We start from the raw sequence: 22,535 nt of genomic DNA, 5'->3' as shown, positions 1-22,535 counted from the left end.
TCCAAAGCCCATTTATGCGTGTAAAGTGCATTTGCATGCATATAACCCAGTTCTAAGCATGTAAATCCTATCGAAAATTACCCCCAAAATGTCTGAATGCATTGTTAAACCCATCTCATAGGAAGGCAGGGTTTGGGAGTCCCTTTGCACCATGTTCTAGGAAATGAACGAGAACGGATTGATGATTTAAAGTCTGTCCAGAGAAGTCAAGGGGGTAATTAACTTGGATCATTTCATTTTCTCTGTGGTTTCATTTAATTTCTCTGATGTGCTTGTCAGTGCCAAAAGGTGAGACATTGTAATATATGTTTCACTTACTATTTGCATTCAGAGTGAAAGAATAATCAGGATTCTAATTATATCAATGGCATGACAACCACTGCGGTGGTAACGATGATAGCCATCTCCCTACTGAGGTGTGAGGATTGAAGGTCATTAGCCTGGAGAAATGAATAATCATTTAGGATTAAAATGCCAGTACAGATAAAAGGCACATTTGTCAAATTCATTACTTCCTGGCAAATGCTGAGACCGATACAGCTCAACCCAACTTCCCCCTATCCAAACACGTGTCCACCTCTGTTACTGTATATGCACCAGGCTCATTATAGGCCTTTAATTACACCACCTCCTCTTTCTCTCATCCCAGATCATGCAGGATGCCTACAGTGTAAGAGGGATCCCATTATGCCCTCACACCCTAGCTCCATGGTTAAGTGCGTAGGTCATACAAAAGCTGGAAAGACAAGTTTAGCAAGATCAAATTCTATAGACTGCTGTAGACAGCAGCACAAATACTTAATTAAAGCCTTACAGCGGCAGCTCAACAAAACTCACTACAGTGGTTTTTCATTCACATTGGCTGGAACCACAAAGCTTCATATTGCAATTTGAAAATCTTATTATGAAAAGAACACATCTGGAGTATTGCAGCATTTTATTTGTGATAAATTTACATCCATTTGTGTCACATAATCGGCAGCAGACGGATAATAAAAGAAAACAAAATAGCAAACTGAGAACTCTGGAGAAGTTCAGAAAAGCAAGTTCAGTGCACCTGGGCAAGGGGACTCAAAGTGATCTATGGGTGATGACGCTCAAACATGTGTTACCGAGACTTTGCCTTGGTTCCTTCAAATGGAACACCAACTGGGAAAAGCCTGAAACTGCAGTGTGTGGCATAGCCTGTTACTTAATATAAAGTGAAAGAGAGCAATACCACTGTGGCAACAGTGCGTCCTGCTCCCTTTACAACTACCATAAGAGAGAAAAACAATGCAGGTGTGTGGCAGTTAGGCGCTTCACTACAGTATGCTATGCTGAATGGCCAAAACCAGCTGTGTATGAGCACCAGGACTCACCAGAAAGCTCAGTGTTACTGCTATTAAATAAATAGAAAGCTGCTGAGCAAGGCCTGGCTAGTTTGTGGCCATCAGGTGTGGTATGGAGCAGTGTGTGCTACAGGTTTTACAACTCCATATACTTGTCAGGAACTTAATAGCACCATAGAATAGTTTCCCTGATTAACTTATATCCTGGTTAAGAACCATTTATTAAGCATTATAAACTTGTATATTTCTATAGAAACATGTTCTTTAAAATATTTACAGCTTTTCCTTAGAAACCTCAGCTCTTGCTAGAGATCATCTTCTCTGGTCAAGATTAAGGTGAAACTTCAACTGAAACTGTTATTTTTAAACCCTTCACCCCCCTCCCCCCAGCAATGGTTGTCAATTTATTACTCCCGAGCTGGAGACACAACAGAAATTCCTTGCAAGGAACCCTGAAGTGGCCTAGCAGCCAAAGAAGACCAGCAACGTCCCAGTTATATCCCACATTCTGACATGGAATTCTGGGATATGTGGTAAAGGATCAAACTGGAGGCCATATTGCAGAAGAAGTCACCGTTTCGTCTTAACCCCGCATTCACTGATTTGCTACTGCTAATTTACAGACTTACTAGGCAGTAGCATTCAGTGCCATAGGCCTTATATAAAACTGCATTATCACTACAATGACACTTTAAAAAAGTATGCTGAGGGAGGACACAGCACACTGGTAGGCATGGGGAGACATGATTTGCCACCATGTTAATGCCGCCATTCATGCTGGGTGCACGGCTTCCTTCAGGGCTAGTGCTTCCGCAAGGCAAACAAAGCAGCCACCTACAGCACCAAAATTTGGGGGAGGGGAGGGCAGAAACATCCTGCCAGCATGAGATGCAGAGGGTTTCTGCGCCAGAGCCTATACTTCCAAAGAAGAGAGCGCTGTGCTGGAGCCAGTCCTGCCATAGGAGGGAGCGCTGTGCTGGAGCTGCTGCCAATAGATAAGTTGGGGGGAGGGGTGCATGACCGAAGGTTCGCCTAGGATGCCAAATGCTCTTGCACCGGCCCTGGCTTTCTGGTTTAAACTTTAGATTGTCCCCTCAGATTAAATAATACAAGAAAGCCACCACCTAGCAGTCAATAGCATGTTCACTATAACAGCCTTGTCTCGGATATGTGACAGGGTGGCTCACTAGGGCTCAGCAGAAGATACAGTTTTTATAAATTAAAGGCTAAAATGGTAACCATCTCCTCAGTTTTTCTTTATGCCTCTGAATGCTAATATTAAATTACCATAATAGTGTCTAGTAAGCAAATAAGAGACTTGGAAATACAAAATGAAAGTAAAAATAAAGGTTTATGAGTGCGCATACTTACTCAATATAAATAATGCAAGCTGCCTAACAGAACAGCAATTCCCATTAGCAATGTGATTACAGAATGACATGCTGAATTGAAAAGAATTTGCTAATCCTTGTATAAACAGACAAAAAAATAAAATCTCCTGGCCTAGGAACCATTTAAGGACACTTTCTGCAAATGCTGAACGAGCCTGGCGTGCAACAGCACAAATATATTTCCAGCTAAAGCTTTTCCGTGCGCACTGAGACTAAAAGCAGCTGCAGGGATGGTAAGGATCACTGGTTAGTGCCACTAACCAGCACCATCAAAGATGGTGGCAAATACACTTCAGAGCCAGCAGCCTCTACAGAGGATCATCTATCCGAGGGAACTTTGGCCTAATACAGTGTAAGAGCTTACTACTAAATGACAATAAATTAAAAATCCCAGTTTGAACCTTTATAGAAGTGATAAGACTCCGATGTTTTCATCTGATAAAAATTTCACCTTAAGTTACAAAAAAAATAAAATAAAAATTACAATGTATAAAAATAGCACCATTTCTCTGCTACAGCAAATACCATGCACCAGGTATTACAATCATCATAATACTATTAAAACTGACATGATTATTTCCCAGATGTCAAAATAATACACAAGCAAATTCTTTCCTGCTTCTGGAACATTCTTTGTGAGATGCGGACTTCTGTGTTGAGTTGAATTCTATGAAGTGTTCTCCCAAAGCCAGGGCAAAGATTTTCATTTCTGTCTTTCACTCAAAAAACTAGGAGTATTCTTTCAAAAAATATTACAAATTACACACTTCTCTTCTGCTTTTTTTTTTTTTTTTTAATTTTAACTTTTATCTCCAGCTGGTGCATCTGCAAAAGAAGAAAAACAGCAATTCTGTGGCTCTCTTTTCTTGTTTTGAAATACATGGATGGGTGAATTTATGGGGGATAAATATTTTTATCGGTGTAGCATCAGAGTAAAGAAAAGAAAAAAATCATAATTCAGGTTAATTTTGCACTAAAATAAAAACATAACAAAAACAACCAGCAATGTAGGAGGCCCTCCAAGCAGAGCGTCATGCTCACGATAAATAAACGAGCTGATGATTGTACCTGTGACGCATTGCACTATGTGCTGCATGCTAACAGTAATGCACCATGGGAGAAGGTTTATTGTGTTTTCCCCACATGCACATGGCCGCTGAGGCATGTTTATTTTATAAATAGGATGTGAATATTTTTATTTATCAAAGCTGATTAATACATTTCTGCCAGAAATTTTTCCAAGTCCTAAATTTGGGTGAATCGAGCCCCTTGTGATTTGCTCTGCCATGCTTCATACTTTAACAGTGATTGTAACAACTAAACAACTAAAAACTTCAACAACTTAGATTAATGTCAATGTGATGATGGCAGTGCTTCATAAGTAAAGCACTGCATATGTTTCCTGCCTAATTACTTACATTCTAATGTGAATGCCTGAAGATACAAAAAATCCTGTGGTTTATTCTGCTTCTAGAAAATATATTTTTGTGCCCAGTGAAACCCAATAGAACAGATAGCTACCCAACAAGATCTGCCAAATTTAGCTATTTCTGGTTTTCATTACACAGGAGCAGAGCCCAAATCAAAATTTTCCATGTGGGCAGCGTGCAGCTCTGTGTGAGGATGCTATGTGCCAAAGCCCCCCACAAGCATTCATTCACATTTTCAGATTTGGGCTTTTCTGACAAATAAAACGTAGATGCAAGATCATATAAATGACCTTGTAAAAAGTTTGAATCACAAATGCCAAGGGTGGGCAATGCCAGTACTGGAGTGCCACAAAAAGGTATGGTTTTCAGGATATTCACCATGAATATGAATGTAATATATTTGAATACAATGGAGACAGTGATTGCAAATATACCTCTTGCATATAATCACTGTAGACATCCTGAAAACAGAGGTTCCTGCGGCACTCCAGGACCAGAATTGCCTAGCTTTGACATATGCAGTGTCCTCACTGCAAAATTCCAAGGAATCTCTACTGCGAGGAGTGCTGCTAAACTGATCTGATCCAAGTTTTTTTTGTCAAGTCTTAAAACAACAGCAATTGATTTCCAAACACAGGGAGGGGCAAATGCCCCAAGTCAGGTCTTCCATTCCCTGGGTCAGCTAGGGCTGGGGAAGCTGCGAAGACAGCACTCACAGGCGAGAGGAGGGAAAGAGTCTGTCATTATGCAATGGCGACACCTAGTGGCTGGATTTGAGCCTCATAAAAACAAATCCCCAGCTAGTTGCAAAAAGGCTCCTGGTGCCAGGATCCCAGCCCTGGTTGTGAGTGAGCTGGAAGCCCAAAGGAACAGGAGGAAACTGCCGGGTCAACTTAGAACAAATAAAAAAATGGTAACAGAAGCGGGATGAACGTAGGGTGCTTAATCTCTTTTCAATCCCCAACATGTTTTTACGTCATATGCTCACCTGCTGCTCCCGGATCTGTGCATCGGTGTGTGCAGTCCTCCTTTGTCTTGAAACGGTTGAGGTTTCCACCACAGCCGCTGTAGATGAACGGTCGACATTCTCTCGCTCTCTGGTTGTAGTACCATTTCAGTGTGTATTTACCACAGTCGCCCTCGTCCAGAGGTAGGTTGCAAGGATCTGCTGAGCAAAGTGAGAAAACAAACACTATTTAATCCTTCTAGCTGTACAGGAAAATAGACCTTTTGGCATCTCTTTTCCTATATATATTTAGTAAATACGTACAGGCATTATTAAAAAATATAGGGGTAGATTTTCAAAGGGTTACGGGCGTAAGATACGTGCGTAACCCCCGAAAAGCTGCCCCAAACTGCCCCTGCGCGCGTCGAGCCTATCTTGCATAGGCTCGGCGGCGGATGCGCGTATGTCCCGGGGCTTGAAAAAAGGGGCGGGGCGTGGGGGGCATGGCAAGAGCCTCCAGGCACAGCGCCCATTTGCTGCTGTGCCCGGGATCGCAGGCCGGCCATTGGCCGGCGAGCGTAACTTCTTCAACAAAGGTATGGGGGGGGGAGGGTTTAGATAGGGCTGGGGGGGAGGCGGAAGGAAAGTTACCTCCGAGGCCGCTCCGATTTCGGAGCGGCCTCGGAGGGAACGGAGGAAGGCTGCGCAGCTCGGCACGCGCAAGTTGCACAAGTGTGCACCCCCTTGCGTGCGCTGACCCTGGATTTTATAACATGCACGCGACAGCGTGCGCATGTTATAAAATTGGGCGTAGATTTGTTCATGCCGGGTTGCGCAAACAAATCTACGCCCGTGCGCACCTTTTAAAATTTGGCCCATATTGTTTCAGAGGAGATTCCTAGTTTCTGGGCCTGCATATCTTCTTTATTTATCACCTTTCCTAACCTAGACTATACTCAAGGGCTAGGGAAAATGTGTGCACCTAGAGAAAATAAATGCAAAACCTATTGGCTGTGGGTTGTTTTTATTCTCTTCTGTCCACTTAGAGCAAGTGTTTGTATCGCAGCACATTCCTAGGAGTACATTTTTACTACTTCTGTTGTAATTTATATTGCCACTTATGACTCTCCACAGACCATATGGTACTCATGTTACAAAATTTCAATGTACAATAAGAAGTCTATGTAAACCAGTGTGATATGTCTAATTGAACATCGGTACAGAAAAACAAATAAATACAATAAATGTGACTAGCAGCCTCACAGGGATCTGCACTGCATCTCTGTCGAAAACTTTCCACTTTCTACCTACAGGTTTACGCTTCCATCCTCCTCTACAGAGCTGTGTTTTAGCCATAATCTACATTTCCAGGTGGACTTACGTACAGTGAATCTGCACGATGTAAAGGAGAGCATCCTTCTTTGACCAGCTTCCCTGCACCAGTGTTGTGATTTCAACTATGGTACAACGGAAGCCCTATTGATTTAGAATACATTTTTCATTGTACACTTCACCTTTCTAAGCTGGTTAAGCATGTCATTATTACAAATAATTGTATTGTTGAGACCAATTCAATCGGAGCATGGGAAACACGTGATAATGCATCCAGTCTAGTCTCTGTACAGGAGATGCCTTTGCATCCATAGTACGGCAATTAAGACCCTGGATGAAAGGGACGACTGACTCTCCCTTTAACGTGAGAGTCGTCAGCCAGCTCTGGACTCCTTACCTTCCTTGGAAGTATCTCTTTTATGCCGTCCATGTTCAGGAGCCACAGTTGAGGTGATCACGTCTACAAATATGGAGCAAAGCAGTGATTTATGACCTCACTGACTTGAAACATGAATAGTCCCTAAACTTGACTTCCCAAATGGAATAAAATGGCCAGGGCTAGCAGGAGTTAAAGCAAATAGCCAAATTTAGATCAGCTAATTAAGATTATGGCTATCTCTAGACTGCAAAGAAGGAGGCTGTGTATGTCACAGAGATGCACCACCCAATGTACCATTGACATATACTCTAACGGGTTGATTTTAAAAAAGGTGTGCATGGGGAAAATGGGGGTTACGCGCGTGGTTGGACCTTGCGTGCGTTGCGCGCATTTTACGTGTCCAAGAACCAGGCCTCTTCCAAGGGAGGGGGGGTTGGGCTGGGACAGCACCATTGTTTGCTGTCCTGGAGCCTTGCCGGCTGCCGGCGCACACAATTTACTTCAGGTGGGGCCCTGAAGTAAGTTGGGGGGAAACAACCCACTGAAAAAAGGTAGGAATTAGGGGTTGGGGAGGAGAGGGGAAGGTAGGGTAGGGGGTAGGGAAGTTTCCTCCCAGTCCGCTCCTTAATTGGAATGACTGGGAGGGAACTGGGGAAGGCCCCGATGTGTCACTGCATGAATTTGCAGAACTTTACCCTCCCTTGCGCGTGGATTATAAAATCCGGCGCCCATGTGTGCGCAGCCCAACAATTTTATAACATGTTATAAAATTGGCGCGTCCATGTGTGCGTGCTGGGAAGCGTGCGTGCACCTATGAAAATCTACCCCTGTGCGGGCAAACTGGATGAGCTAATTGGTCTTTTTCTGGTGGCATTTACCACATTACTGTGTTACTTTCAATTCAAATGTAATAAAGGCCCCCTACTGAGGTTATATCTAAGTTGGGACTGCAGAATAACAGAAAATGTTTGAATAAATGGCAATAGCCATGAGTTGATTTCCTTAAGAAACCTTTTGTTAAGCAAAATGAAATCAGGCCTGTAGTTAAGCAGAATATATGACTCTTTGAAGAAACGTGACTCTAGACTTCCCAGGTTCTAAACATTGAGATCTGGTGATTTTCATTAACATCAGGTTACAGGATAAGGAAACTCACCATCTGCAAACAAGGATCTCTCTGTCCCATCTTCCTCTATGCCCTCCTCATAGTCTTCCACTGTGTACATGGGATCATATTCCGGATCATTGGTATTCACAACCACACGTGGCTCCCGGCCTGCAAAACGGAGGTCCCTTTATCACCTCTCAATATCAGGGTCCCAAACAGTGAAAGAATGAAAGAGGAGGGTTGTCCCATACCAAAAGAAGACAGATTAGGAGAGCTCTGCAAATTGCTGTCACGTTTTACCTAGTGCTTAATATGAAAGTAATCTGCTTGGATGCTGAAGCTGCTTAAAACGTTTGTAGTAAGAAATTGTATGCAGCTTTGTAATTTAACTATTCTCTAGCTGTTCACAGTAAATCTGAAGGTATCCTTTTGTCTAATATATCTATCTGTGAAAGTCAGACCCTTTTCCCATTACAGTTTTATTATGCTAGCTGCTATATCATATTATGTTGATTAACAGAAGTGTGACCACCACCTGGCATAATAATCTTCCTGTTCCAGGAAACTGCAGAGATATTAGAACTTTTCTTTACAGAGAAACATAGATATGAGGCTGACCTAAATAAGCCATTTTTTAACCTAATTTAGAGGATCTCTCAATGAGAGTTGCTAATGGCGCGAATTTATTTGCTGTGTCTGGTATCTACAGGTCTCTATGAGGAAGCACTGCAGTATTTCCTGCATGACAAAAGACAAGACTCACCCTCCTCTTCATCAGTGTGAGAGAACTTTAGGACTGGGATGAGACGAGACTTAAGAGATGGGTACGACGGGGAAGACTGATAGTTGGGGAGGACACCTGAGAGGTACAAGGACACAAGACAGAGATGAAAGAGAGGATATCTAAAGCAGGGAATACTCAAATACTGCATGCACAAATCAAAGGAATAAATGACAGGGCTCGTATTCAAAAACAGTAGCAGTGCTCTCTCATCCCAAATTTCTTTACATGTAAAAGTGCTCCTCATTGGCTGGGAAGGCATGCCCTTTTTGATTGCTTACAAAAGTATCATGTAATTAGTGAACACACTGAAGGACGTTAAAAATGCCAGAAGTTGATCAGGTAGAGCATTGATGAGTGTATAAGGAACTGTAGGATTGATAATATGTTCTGAACAAATCCTACCAGTGTTGCCTATTACGTGCAGTTCTCATCTCATGTCAGATGGAACACTGAAGCCAAAAGCTCCAATGGCATGAAGATCAAAGGCAAACATGCTGCCTCAATACTGCATGCAGAAGTAGCCTTCATTGTTTGCAGCCTACAATGGAACCCATGCAATATTTTGGCGCAGAAAGCGGGCGCTGAGCAGTCAGCGCCCGCTTTTTTAACGTGCCACCAGGCACCCTCCCTGGGGGCGCCATGCAATATTTAAATTAGGGGGTCGCGTTAGCAAGGAGAGCCCGAGTGCGTCGATCCTCTGCCGGTTAGGAAAACCGATGCCGAGTTTATCGGCGTCGGTTTTCCTAAACGTCGCACAGCCAGGGGTTCAGGGAATGGACGTTTTTCAATTGAGCGTCCATTTCCTGCACCCGACTGCAGGCACTTTTTTATAAACTTTTTTTTTTTTTTTAAATTAAATTACTTTAGTTTTTCCTCCTACTTAATAATATATCACAACAATATTAAGTAGGAGGCAGTACAGAAAAGCAGTTTTTTCTGCTTTTCTGTACTGGTTTAAGGAGTGCTCAGCTATTAACGCCTGCTCCAGTCAGGCGTTAATTTCTGATCGCTAAATGTGCGTCCTAGATGCACATTTTTTTTTTTTTTTGCATAGGGAGTGAATAGCTAATAGCCTCATTCACATGCATTTGCATGTGATGAGTGCTATTAGATTCACTCCGCGTTGGACGCGGGATGTAGAGCTGCTAATCGTTAGCGCCTCTACAACCCGCATCCAACTGCTGGTTAATAGTGCGCTCGCCTGAGCACACTGTATTGTATCAGCCCCAATATGAAGTAAATCATGACACACAATGCATTTCTGCTGCAATAACTAAAAGCCCTGTGCCTCTGTCACTTATGAAATCTCACCTCTAAGCCTTCTACCCACTCTATAAAAGAGGAAGATAGTGCAAATTATGCACTTTCACAGATCCTCTAGTGCTTTTCACTATTACCCTACTGAACCTTGTCAGGTTCTGTCATTTTCAATAGAATATCATCATGTAGAACTATGATGGAGCTTCCTTTCAAGTTTGGGTCCGATTGGTGCTCTTTAGGGAAGTTACCATGCCTCTGGAAGGCCAGAATGAATCAGCCCTTAACCATTCTATACATGTTGAAGAGTGCTAAAGGCACAGATTTTGTAAGCTGTAAGGCTTTACAGTAGTCACCATGGATTTACTCATTCAAGTGTTCATTACCCAGTCATATTTCTCCATTTAGGGAAACATTTTATAATATGCTTTTTAAGCTTGAAGTGCTATTTTTTTTTAGCATATGATTTGGGCTTCTTAGTTCTATATTACAACAGCCTCCCAGCTCAGGTGAATGCTTTATGAACCAGTGAGAAATATGTGCATGCATATACCATAGGACTTTTGCTTTTGAACTGCATTTCACATTTGAATTTATAGGCAAAAGAGAAGAGAAAATTTGGGAATGAATTTTGTCCTGATACTTCTTGGAAGGGACTGGATAGCATTTTTATTCATTAGAGCAAGGGTGCTCAAATCAGTCCTATGACTCCCCAGCCAGTTGGGTTTTCAGGATATCCCTAATGAATATGCATGAGATTTATTTGCATGCACTACCTCCTCCTGAAAACCTAACTGGCTGGGGGACCCATAGGACTGGTTTGAGCTCCCCTGCAGTAGAGTAGATTGCTGCATGAAAGCTTAATAAGCTAAGATTCAAAAACAATTTTCAAAAGTAGACTGGGTAAACAGTGAACGATTTCCTACAAGTGCTCAAACCTCTATAGCTGGCAGCTGGAGTAGCTCTTTACACTGTAGACAGGAACATCTGGGCAGACTGAATGAACCAATTAGTCTTTTTCTGTTGTCACCTGCTATGTTACTATGTAAGCCAGGGGATAAAGGGTCTAGTTTCCTCTCTATCTCATATAAAAAGAGCTTAGTGGTGCCAATGGAAATACAAATCTAGGAGACATCGGGGTAGATTTTATAAAAGTATGCCGAATTTTAATGGATACACGCGTAGCCGCGCATCTCTTTTAAAATCCAGGGTCAGCACGCGCAAGGCTGAGCAAAATTGGCAGCCTGCGCACGCCGAGCCTCGCAGCCTGCCTCCGTTTCCTCCGAGGCCGCTCCGAAAGTTTATTGTGAAAGTTACGCCTGCCTGAGGCAGGCGTAACTTGTGTGCACCGGACCGGCTGCCGGCATGCCATGGTCCGGTCCAGGGGCTGGTCCGGAGGCCGCGGCCATGCTCCCGGAATGCAGCCGATGATGCGCCGGCCGCAACACGCCCCCGACATGCCCCCAATGATGCGCCGACTGCGGCACGCCCCCAACACGCCCCTCAGGAAAGCCCCGGGACTTACGCGCATCCCGGGGCTTGCGCGCGCCGCTGAGCCTATGCAAGATAGGCTCGGCGCACGCAGGGGGGTTTGGGGTAGGTTTTTGGGGGTTACACGTGTAAACTACGCGTGTAACCCTTTGAAAATCTACCCCATCATCTGGCATTACAGTGGAGGGCTTATAGTCTGAAAAGAAATTCTCTACAGAACAATTTAGAGGTGCCCACACCATGTGTGAGTGGGGAGGGGGTACTTGGAATAAGTTTGCTTGTGGTGAAACCATATAATGCTCAATGTTTCAATGTAAACCGATGTGATATGTATTTGCTACATGAACGCCGGTACAGAAAAATTCTAAATAAATAAATAAATAAATAAATAAATAAAGTGAGGTAAGAGGAGGAAAATTAGCTAAGAGTATGCAGAACTTTTTAACTTCCAAGGAAAGAAGGAAGGTAAGAGCATGACATTTTGTACAGGAATCATGGGGAAAGTGAATTCTAAGCAAGTAGCAAGTCAGGCAATTAAAATAGCTAACTCGGCTCTTCTCATTGTTTTATTTTCTTATTCTCTATTTTGATTCTTTCATTCTTTGTTTCTGTACCTATCCTCTATGTTGCTCTTTGGGCTCTGTGAAAAACATTTTTTTTTTTTTTTTTACAAAGAAGTGCTAGCGCCAGGCTTCTCTGAGGTCTGGCTCAGGAGACTGATGCACTAGCAAAGGCAGCTTCAGCTTCCAGCATATGTACAAGTAGGCACGCAGTAGAAAGGATGAGTAAGAGGGCGAGCAGCAGGATGATGCTAGCGATGTACTTCTGGCATTCATCGTCCCTCAGGCAGAAGACAGAACCTTTAGTGTTTTGCATGGATCTGTGCACATGTGTTTGAATACTGGCCTCAGAGCATACGGATCAGCCTAACAAGGATTTGCCAACAACAAAAACGATGTCACTGTTAGTAAAACATAAAAAATAGATCGCACGTCCGAAAGATGACACATCTGAAAACAGTCCAGGCTCACACACTCACAATACAGGCACAAACGGAAAACAGTATTAAATTGGTAAGTAACAGGAAACAGCCTGCAGCTCCTGGGCTTTATAATAACTTTCTCTGGTGTAACCAGCTTTCTTTCGGGCCGATACTGTAAACCACGCGGGAGAGTGGGCGCACAGGCCACTCTCCTGTGCGCGCGATTCAGTAACTTAATTTATTTAAAATAGGGTCGGCAGTAAAAAGAGGCACTAGGGACACTAGCGTGTCTCTAGTGCCTCTTTTTTGATGGAAGCGATGGCTGTCAGCGAGTTTGACAGCCAACGCTCAATTTTGCCGGCGTCGATTCTCAAACTCACTGACAGCCATGGGTTCAGAAACCAGACGCCGGCAAAATTGAGTGTCCGGTTTTCAACCTGCGAGCCGCGGGTCCATTATACATTTTTTTATTTTTAACTTTTTTTAACTTTTGGGACCTCCGACTTAATATTGCCATGATATTAAGTCGGAGGGTGCACAGAAAAGCAGTTTTTACTGGTTTTCTGTGCACTTCCCCGGTGCCGGCAGAAATTAATGCCTAACTTTGGAGTGCACTGTACTGTATCGGCCTGAATGGTTGCTGATTGTCGTGTGCAAGACATGTGCAAACATAGTCACAGTAAAAGCTAAAACCAGGTTGCTCATCTTAGCAGAAAAGGTAAAACGTGTTTTATATCTGCAACATAATTTAAAGGGAAAATCCCATTTATTGCTAAACGAGACACAAATGGTTAAATTGCATATTTTTTTTTCTACATTCACAATCTCCCCCTTCTTTTATTTATTTATTTTTTAAAGGCTGTGCAGGATTGCGGGGTTTAGGCCTGCTGCCGAGGTAATGTGTTCCCTCCCGAGGAGGGAGAGAAACCGGCTGCTCTTACATCAATGCCTGATGGCCAAAGAAGTAGCACTTCCCTAAAGCCCTCCTGGCTGCCAATGAGACGTGAAAAAAAAAATGGTAGAGGAAGAGAAATAATAATTTTTCCAAAGCAGCAGATTTGGTGAATTTTTCCATTTTCCACCATTTGTATTCAAATTCTTCCATTAAATTCTACACTAAATATTTTCACATATTGGTGGTCTATTAATGAGTCTATTAATGAGTGAAACCCATTACTGCTGTTAAGGCAAACCACTCACTTCCTTTATGCTGCTTCAGCCTCAAGGCCCCTATTCTTTCAAAACTGGTCCCTATGGGGGCAATTTTCAAAGTGTTTGCACTGGGACAAAGACTACAAGTACTTTATATTCATGGGCTTTACATCAACTGTTAAGGGAAACCCTACGTGCACAGACTTTCGTTTTAAAATTTGCCATGGGTAAAAAGCACGTGTGGTCCCTGGCACCTGCTTTTTCTGCGGGTAGAGTTTTGCTGCAAAAGTGCATGCGAAGATTTGAAAATGCCACCCGTGCACGTTACCTTTCCTCCATAACCTAAACATGCCACCGGGACGGCCTCATCTGCATGTAGCTAAAAGTACATGTGTGGCAGACTTTCAGTGACACGGAGAAAGGGAAGTTTTCAGACAACTAAGTCACATGACTAAAACGCTTTTTATCAGCATAAATGGCTTTGAAAATTGTCTTATTGATACTTTTAAAGAGTAGAAGGTTCCTCCAGTGAGCGCATGCGGGGAATGAGGGAAATTCTTTCATCGCTAGGGCTGCATACTATTGCACTGCTTTGAAAAGGTTAATTTTGCAATGTCAAGTGAGCTGAACGGGCTTGTGAGAAGCACCAGTGATCTTGAGGAGATCTAAGAATGCTCACTCTGTGTGATCCATATCCTGGCAGACGGCACAGCCATATGTTCATAACTTAATAGAGAAGAGAATACACCAAATACTGGGAAACATCGAACCAACTGCTAATTTGCATTAGTTGAAAAAGACACTCCAGCCTTCCTCATCATTTTGGAAGGATGCATTGGGGGAACTGAATAGTCAGCCAATGGCAGAGAAAAATTTTTTTTCAAACCTATTAAATGAGATAAGATTCACTTCCTGGCTTTTAAAGCGGGTGACAGCTAACAGGATCTGTATTTGTACTGTATTTGATTGTAACAGGAACTGTTACCTGAAGACTCTTGTTGCCTGCCCTCTGGTTCATTAAATTAGACAGAGAGAGAGAGACATAGTTATGTTCAACCTAAAAACTTTTTCAGATTTAAGAATCCAGTTTTTTACCTGCGGGACAATTAATCAGCAAAATCACACCAGTAGCACATTTGCATACAATGCTACAGTGCTTTGTCATGTGGCAAAACACAATGTCTTATTAAGTGTCAGATCAAATGTTTCTTTTTGAATTTATTTCAAAGCTCAGATGCTTTGCGTCCTTTTAACTCAAGTGATTCTTTTTGCCTATTTAACCTTAAAGAAGTGCTTCAGCTTTGCATGTCAAAAAGCTGGTGTTTAAAATGCTCCTTAAGGGTAGAGACTGGTAAAATAGAGAAAACACTTTTAAATTCAATGGTTTGGACCTTAATGTACACTCAGAGAAGGCTTGCTCCCTCTCCTGTGGGTAAAGGGGTGGCCATGTACATGGCACCCGCAAACAAGCTCTAAAACCCACAAAGAAAACAACTTTTATGGTGCAAAGTAATATATTTTAGCACTACACATCCTTTCAAAGCATTTTAACTTTCTCAACCTTCTGAGCTGGTGATGTTGAACTGCCTCTTAAAGTAGTGTATGAGCCAAACCATTCCTGCTCCTTCAAACCACGCTGAGTCTGAGAATAACATGGCAGATTTTTAAGCACAGAGAATCCTTAGTTGTAAACAAGTGAGGGGAAAGCCAGAGATCTTCCAGGCTCTATGGCACTGCACCGAGAATGAAGTTGGGCAACCTAGATGGGCCTCATGGTCCTTATCTGCCATTTTATTCTAGGTTTCTATATGTTGTAATTTGTGTCTGTAGAAACATGTTTCCCTCTCTGGAACTGTGTTTGCTGTCTTTGAACCTCAAAAGATGGTTATAAGTGACCCTGATTTTCCAACATAGGACCTTTATAATAACTTGCAAAGTGACAGCTCAACTGGGGCACCAATAATTTCAACAATGCTTGCTTGATGTTGATCTGTGCAGAAAACTGCCACATGTTGTCCTTCAAGAATGATATTGTGTTATCGAAAGCTCAGTGCCTTTGGGATTCAAAAGAAGGGGACTGACCTCCGCAAGCTGAAAAGAGAAGAAAAAGAACAAGAAGACAAAAGTTACTGGATGTATAAATATTGCCTATGGTATTTACATGCATTATTTCCGAGGTGTTTTGACTAAACAACTGAGAACCTGAGATCAGACATACTCCAAACATCCAAAGTCCTCCATTAGTAGCTATAAACAGTTAATTTTCAAAGGGCTGAGTTCCTAAATTTAGGTATTTAGTTTCACCAGACCCCTAAATTAAGGACCCTAAAGACTGGGTGACTACAAGGGTGGAGTTAGGGCCTGGAAATAAAGTTAGGAGTTTAGCACTGATTTTCAGAACTAGGCACCTAAATTAGGGGCCTAAATCTAGGAAAATGAAGAGGAGGCCTCAGGTTAGGCTGCTAAGTTTGGGTAAATGTTCAGCTGAAAATTTAGGATCCTAAATTTGACAGAAAATAAGCGCTTGATTTAGGGACATATTAACAGGAGCATAAATTCAGTTTTTTTAAAATAAATCTCTTATTTTGAACACCAGCTACAGCAGTGCTGGATTAAGAAATAAACTACCTAAACTACAGCTTAGGCCCGCAACATGAGGGGGATCTCTAAAAAAAAGAAAAAAATGGGCTCCATTTCAAATTTTATCAAAGTTGGTTAATAAATAGAAGAGATATAGAAAAAAGAACATTTGCTCTAAATAGAGACACTATCGTTCAGCTATGACAAAAATATACATGTGTGGTTACACAAATACCTTTCCCTTTCGCCTTAACCTGAACTAATTGATCGTTATTGATAGGCAGAAGGCCTAGTCTGAGGGAAACCCCCACACACACTAATTTCATGTATAAAGTTTGTATTTCTGCAAGTAAGACTGCTATTAGCTTGCTGGTTTGCAGAAGCTACCGGTAAAATTCTGATTGTGCATTCGCAACTTAAATATGAAAATAAATAAATTCTGTGCCGATGAAACTGGAAAAAATGTGAAGTCAGAGATAGCAGTGTCGTGAAGCGATCCTGCCAAGCTTATACTCGTACAAGGCGCAACCTAGGAGCGATGCCATTTCACAGCGCCCTCCCCGTGGCCTGGCAGTAGTTGGAACACGGCACTTATAGCTGCCATCGTTTGTTTCTGGTCCAGCGTGCTCTCTCAAACCGGCCCCCGCTTGCACATTCGCGCACCTACATCGGCCTGCGCCCAGCTACCTGGTCATTTTATAACATACCCGCTCATCTTTACAAAACAGCCTGGCCGCATGCACATGTGTGCCAGATTTTAAGAGGGTGTGCACGTGTGCCCGCAAATCCCACTTCTATCGTGTAAATCGGGGGATTTTAAAAGGGGCGTGCACTGACACCATTCCCCATTTTACCAGTTCATCCCCAGTTCACCCAGTTAAGAGATAGGTCCTCCAAACCCCCCTAGTCTAATAGCCTTCATTCCCCCCCCCCCCCCAGTTATCCACGACCCTTAAAACCCCACAGATCTGCCTATTTTTATTACTTACATGTCATCCCCAGCAGAAGTAAAGTTACATGGCAGGGGGCCTTGGCGCGCACCGGATGGCGTAAGTATTTACGTGCATATCTCAGGTTCACACCCCAAAATGCCCATGCCCTGGCCAGACCATGCTCACACTCCGCCCCTTTTTGAAAACTTCCGAGATGTTATCAGGAGATTCGCGCTTATCTCGACACCTTTTAAAATCCACTTGGCGCGCGCAAGCCCGACCTATTCACACATCCCCTAATTAATGTGCGTGTCGGGCTTTTAAAATTCACCTTACAGTGCCTATGTGCCGTCTCTCCTGTTTCTTCTTCTTCTTTTTTTAATGGTATTGGGCATCTAACACTTGACCTAGCTTAGATCCTCAGAACGTCATAATCCAGTCCTGAGCTCTAGACATTGTTAGGATATTACTTTGCCCTTCAGAGAGTGCCCTATACCAGGGTGCTTCCAAGGAATTTCTGAATTTTATTACCTTTAGTTTTCACAACAAAAGTACTCTAGATTTGCATCAGTTATTAACGTAATTATAAGTCAAAAAGGGTCTGTTTTGTTTTCTTGTTTAAGCAAACCAATTGTGCTGAAGTCCCTTAGCAGCTGATTTTCCATCAGCCCCCATGCGCCTAAGATCATCAGCTAAAAAACAGCTTGTGGCTGAAGATATCCTAAGATTGGTGGTTATATTGGCTTCTCAGCATTTTTATGAATATTGGCCCCTAAGTATTTACAGCTATCTGATTATAATTAGAATAATTAATGAAAAAACACATAGGGACGGATTTTCAAAGGCCCACGCGCGCCGGCGCGCCTATTTTGCATAGGCCGCCGGCGCGCGTAAAGCCCCGGGACGTGCGTAAGTCCCGGGGCTTCCTGTCGGGGGCGTGTCGGGGGGCGTGTCAGGATGATGCAGCGTTTAGGGGGCGGTGACATGGGCGTGGTTTTGGGCCGGGGGCATTCTGGGGGCGTGGCCGCGGCCTCCAGAACAGCCCCCGGGACCGGACCACGGAGCGGGGCAGCCGGCCGACAGGCGTAACTTTGCCGACAAAGGTAAGGGGGGGGGTTTAGATAGGGCCGGGGGGGGTAGGGGGAGGGCAAAGGAAAGTTCCCTCCGAGGCCGCTCCGAAATCGGAGCGGCCTCGGAGGGAACAGGCAGCGCGCGCTGGGCTCGTTGCGCGCAGGTTGCACAAATGTGCACCCCCTTGCACGCGCCGACCCTGGATTTTATAAGATACGCGCGTATCTTATAAAATCCAGCGTACTTTTGTTCGCGCCTGCTGCGCGAACAAAAGTACGCGCTCGCGCAAGTTTTTAAAATCTGCCCCATAGAGTATAAAAATACCTTTCCCAAGTGACTGCCGTGAGTGACATAGTCATGATAAATAAAAGTGTGACTCATTGGAGACTTCTTTTACACAATGTACAATTTATTCTTTCTATTACAGTACAGTATATAGCTTCATCTTAAGGGTGCTCAGTGATTTCAGATATCTTGTTAGACTTTTCATCACCTACAAGGACTATAATTCTTAACTGATGTTAATTTTAGTATGAATACCTCTGAATGTGTCTGTAACAACACCCCCCTAACCCCAACCCACCTCCCAAAAACCCACCCTGATTCAAAGTGCCCCTCTAGAAGGGTGCGGCAACAATATTTTAACTGCCACGCGCATACTTTATAAAACGAGGCACATTTTTTGCTCGCGCTGCAATATGCTCGTTTAGGGGCGCACACGCGTTCTTTTTAAAATGTACCCGATAGTGCATATACCTATGGTAGCCATGGACTTGTAGTGTACTTTCCACTAATTACATATTGTGTGAGGTTTACTTATATGTGTACTGACCAACATTGTGAAACCAGAACAACAAGGCCGAATGACTTTGGTTCATTGGTAAAAGTGAAGGTCTCTGACTTCTAAGCTCTATGCTTACCGCAGTGCTGGCTCATCTCCTGTCTGACAAACCCGCGAATCTCTTCTTCCTGCAAAAGAAAAAAGCTTGAAAATTTAAAAAAATTACCCTACAATCAATAGAAGGATCGTATGCTGATTAGTAAATTAAGGAATGGATAAAAGGAAAGAAGGGTTGTAGGCATGAGGGTTGGGGGTAACTCAATTGACTGAGTTGCGGACTTATCGCTGCGACTTGCGCCCTTTTCCGTTCCGTCTGTAATTTCTAAATTCAAATAGGAGCACTCATTAATAAAACTGCACAATTAAAGGTGAATTTTCAAAATGTTATGTGTGTAAAAATGAGCAAATTGGCACGTAAGTAACCTCTATTCGCGTACTCCATATTTTATAAATGCAAAAATATGTGTGTATTTTCACTTTTGCACGCACGTATATGCATGTAACAAAAGGCAGTCTAGGGCTGTTCCGGGACAGGACCAACACTTATGCACAGAGGTTGCTATTTTCCAACTTTCTTGTGTATTTATACACCTGCTAATTATCTGGTGTTTATTGTGTAGTACTGACTGGGAGGGAGGCCTGGGTAGATTGGGCTGAGTTCAGACTGAAGAACCAGAAAGGTCTTGATGACCAGGAAAAGGAGTGGGCAAACCAGTGGACTAATTGGTAAACTGGTTAATTTCCTCGGCACGCACATGTTTTAAAATTGGCCACCTTGAGTGTGCAAACCTAATTTTCTTTCATGCATACAATATGGCAATAACTTTTAAACAGCCGCGTGGGTGCACTTGTACACAAATATGCTGGCTTGCGCTCAGTGACATGTCCATTTTATAACATGCAGGCGTATATGCACATATAAACAGGCTGAACATGCGTACATGTGCATACAATTTTACATGGACACGCGCATGTGCGTGCAAATCCCGTTTCTACTGCATAAGTCAGGGAAACTTTACAAGGGACGCGTGCCGACACCATACCATGTTTTCTTAGTTCATTCCCAGTTCGCCCAGTTCAAGGATAGGACTTGCAAACCCCCTTAATTTTATAGCGACCCTTCTCCCTTGTTATGCCCAACCCTTAAAACCCCTTCTACCTGGCCTAAATTCTTTTCTTTTAATACTTACACATCCTTCATAGCAGAAGTAAAATTATGCGGCAGGGGATCCCAGTTTGCGCCCGTGCACGTAAGCATTTGCGCGCACGTGTTTTGGCCAGCCCCAACACGCCCACGCTCCACCCAGACCACGCCTATGCTCTGCTCCTTTTTTAGAAACCTTTCACTTGTGCGCACAGTGGGAAATACGCGCGTCCAGGGGTGGCTTATAAATTCCGCTCGGTGTGCGCTGACCCAACCTGTGCGCATAGCTCCCTCTTTGAGTGCTCACGGGGCTTTTAAAATCTACCTGTATAGGTGTGTATAGGTGGGTAAAGCATGCAGGTTTAATGTATTGAAATACATGGTGTCAATGCATTGCATGTCTTCATGCATCGGCAAACATAGGCGGATTTTATAATATACTATGGGATACATACATGTTTTAAAATACTTTGGTAAACTACGCACGGCCATGCACACACATACATATATATATGCCGTCGTGCACATTTGTTTGAACGTGCAAAGAAATGTGCAAAAAAGAAAGGTGCAAAAGGCTGACCAAAGCATGCAAGTCACTTCTTTGAGTGGTTGTTTAACTCCCTGCTGTTCAGCCAACTTGTTCAAAGACGAAATAATGTGCACAGCGCTGCCATAATGGTTTGGGTGAAGTTTGGTTTCATATTTCACTGTCTAATCAATCGCTTTCAACACGACACAGCTGCTATCAGATCCTTCCCCCTCACCGTCATTCCGGGTGCTCCCTTTTCTCCTTTCATACCATCTAGTCCTTGGTTCCCCTGAAAAAACAAGATCAAAATTGATTTGATGTCAACACCAGAATCCCCCATATGCTTGTGTGATGACTGCCAGGTGCACCATTTGTTCAACAACAACCAAATATGATTGTTTTATTTGCTCATAATATACAGACATTTCAATTTTAAACACAGACTTAGCATCATAATCAGAGGCGGGGGGGGCCCTAAGCAGAACAGGGGCTGGGGAGTGGATAAAAGGAGGGAGTGGGAAGTGGATAAAAGGAGGGAAAGAGGGAAATTACAATACGAGGAAAATTACAATACGAGGAAAATTACAATATTAAAAAGTGAGTCCAAAGACCCCCTTAGGCTGCTCGGGGTCCTAACTAATTGTTTTATATGCTTCTGTTTGGGGCCGGCTTTGATCACATTTGATAAACACCCAGAATGGCTGGCTGTCTTTTTTCCTGTGATTAAACTGGTTATTTTTTGGCTCACCTCTTATTCAGTTAGCAGCACCAGGCTACAAACCAGGTATCCTTGATTCTCCATATCCTTCTTCTGGAGTTGTTATGGGCTTGGTGTATCCTAATAGCACTGGTATTGGAGCTCTTCCTTTTCGGGATTGGAAATTTCACCCTGCAGACACTAGCAATCTGCTGTACTACACTTCTGCCTTATCCAGACTCCATTCTTGGGGTTTGTGATTACCTGTAAGGCCTCTAGACTCAGGGCTATGACAATATAAAGGCATCCTGCCAGCTAAGAAGGCAAAGGGGATGAAAGCGGTTCTCCTAACCTGTTCTCCTCGCTCTCCAGTAACTCCTGGGCTTCCTCTGGGTCCAGCAATGCTCTCACCTGCAGGACCCCGTTCACCCTGTTTCAGGAAAGACATGGAAGAAAGGTTAAAATCCAGGTATTATTAAATGTCTCCCGGAGAAGGAGGACTCCTTTAAACCATATTCCATGAATCTAAACACAGTGCAGGTCCTTCAGTGGCAAAGTGACTTTCATTTGGACCCAAGGCTGATAGTTAAATTCAATGACTGATTGACTTTGCATATGTCATGAGCAATATTCCTCTCTCTTTACAAGGGAGTTCCTGTTTGAATGACTCTCCTGCTGTCTGGAAATTAACCTTGTTCACAAATTTTTCATTTTTAGAATCTGCTGAATTTTAATTTTAAAACTATTTTTATTTCTTTTTCCTCTTGACCTGTTTGCAATAACAGTGTCAGTTGTTTAACTGCTCTACTTCAGTTACGATTTACAGACATCAACTTACCAGGATTCTTCTGCTGAAGGAGCATTTCATCCTGTTTCCAAAGACTGGCTAGGCTGACATGCTGCATGCAGGTGTGTGGTAGGTTTGTCATGGAAGGTGTGTGTATTCTCACAGGCAATGTTTTAGCCAGGTTAATGTTTTGAGTTGGCTGACAAGCTCTGACAGAATGGGCAGCTTAGTAAGGACCTAACCAACTAGATCAAAGCCTTTGAAAACTAACAGGGCTGAGTGGCAAAACTGAGCTCCTTAAGTTTCACTAAAGCAGTTAAACTTAGCCAAACAAATTATGGGCATGCTTCGGGCAGGGTTAAGTCAGGGAT

The 22,535-nt window shown here is 43.1% G+C and overlaps 1 protein-coding gene across 1 annotated transcript in view; it reads right to left on the bottom strand.

The window, feature by feature from the left end:
• Positions 1-920: 920 nt before the first annotated feature.
• The window catches only part of COL7A1 (collagen type VII alpha 1 chain), a 350,074-nt gene continuing 328,459 nt past the window's right edge, over positions 921-22,535 (bottom strand). The window contains exons 113-122 of the mRNA XM_029597520.1: positions 21,730-21,807; positions 20,916-20,969; positions 19,087-19,135; positions 15,666-15,674; positions 14,569-14,592; positions 8,681-8,776; positions 7,966-8,085; positions 6,828-6,890; positions 5,141-5,320; positions 921-3,547 (exon numbers count right to left, since the gene is read on the bottom strand). Of these exons, the coding sequence (XP_029453380.1) occupies positions 3,522-3,547; positions 5,141-5,320; positions 6,828-6,890; positions 7,966-8,085; positions 8,681-8,776; positions 14,569-14,592; positions 15,666-15,674; positions 19,087-19,135; positions 20,916-20,969; positions 21,730-21,807 (699 nt within the window). The 3' untranslated portion in view covers positions 921-3,521. The remainder of the gene's footprint in view (positions 3,548-5,140; positions 5,321-6,827; positions 6,891-7,965; positions 8,086-8,680; positions 8,777-14,568; positions 14,593-15,665; positions 15,675-19,086; positions 19,136-20,915; positions 20,970-21,729; positions 21,808-22,535) is intronic.

Source organism: Rhinatrema bivittatum, chromosome 4 (genome assembly GCF_901001135.1).
Source record: "Rhinatrema bivittatum chromosome 4, aRhiBiv1.1, whole genome shotgun sequence".
Classification (NCBI taxonomy): Eukaryota; Metazoa; Chordata; class Amphibia; order Gymnophiona; family Rhinatrematidae; genus Rhinatrema; species Rhinatrema bivittatum.
Note: the sequence above shows the minus strand (reverse complement) of the source record. Positions and strands in the feature narration are given on the sequence as shown.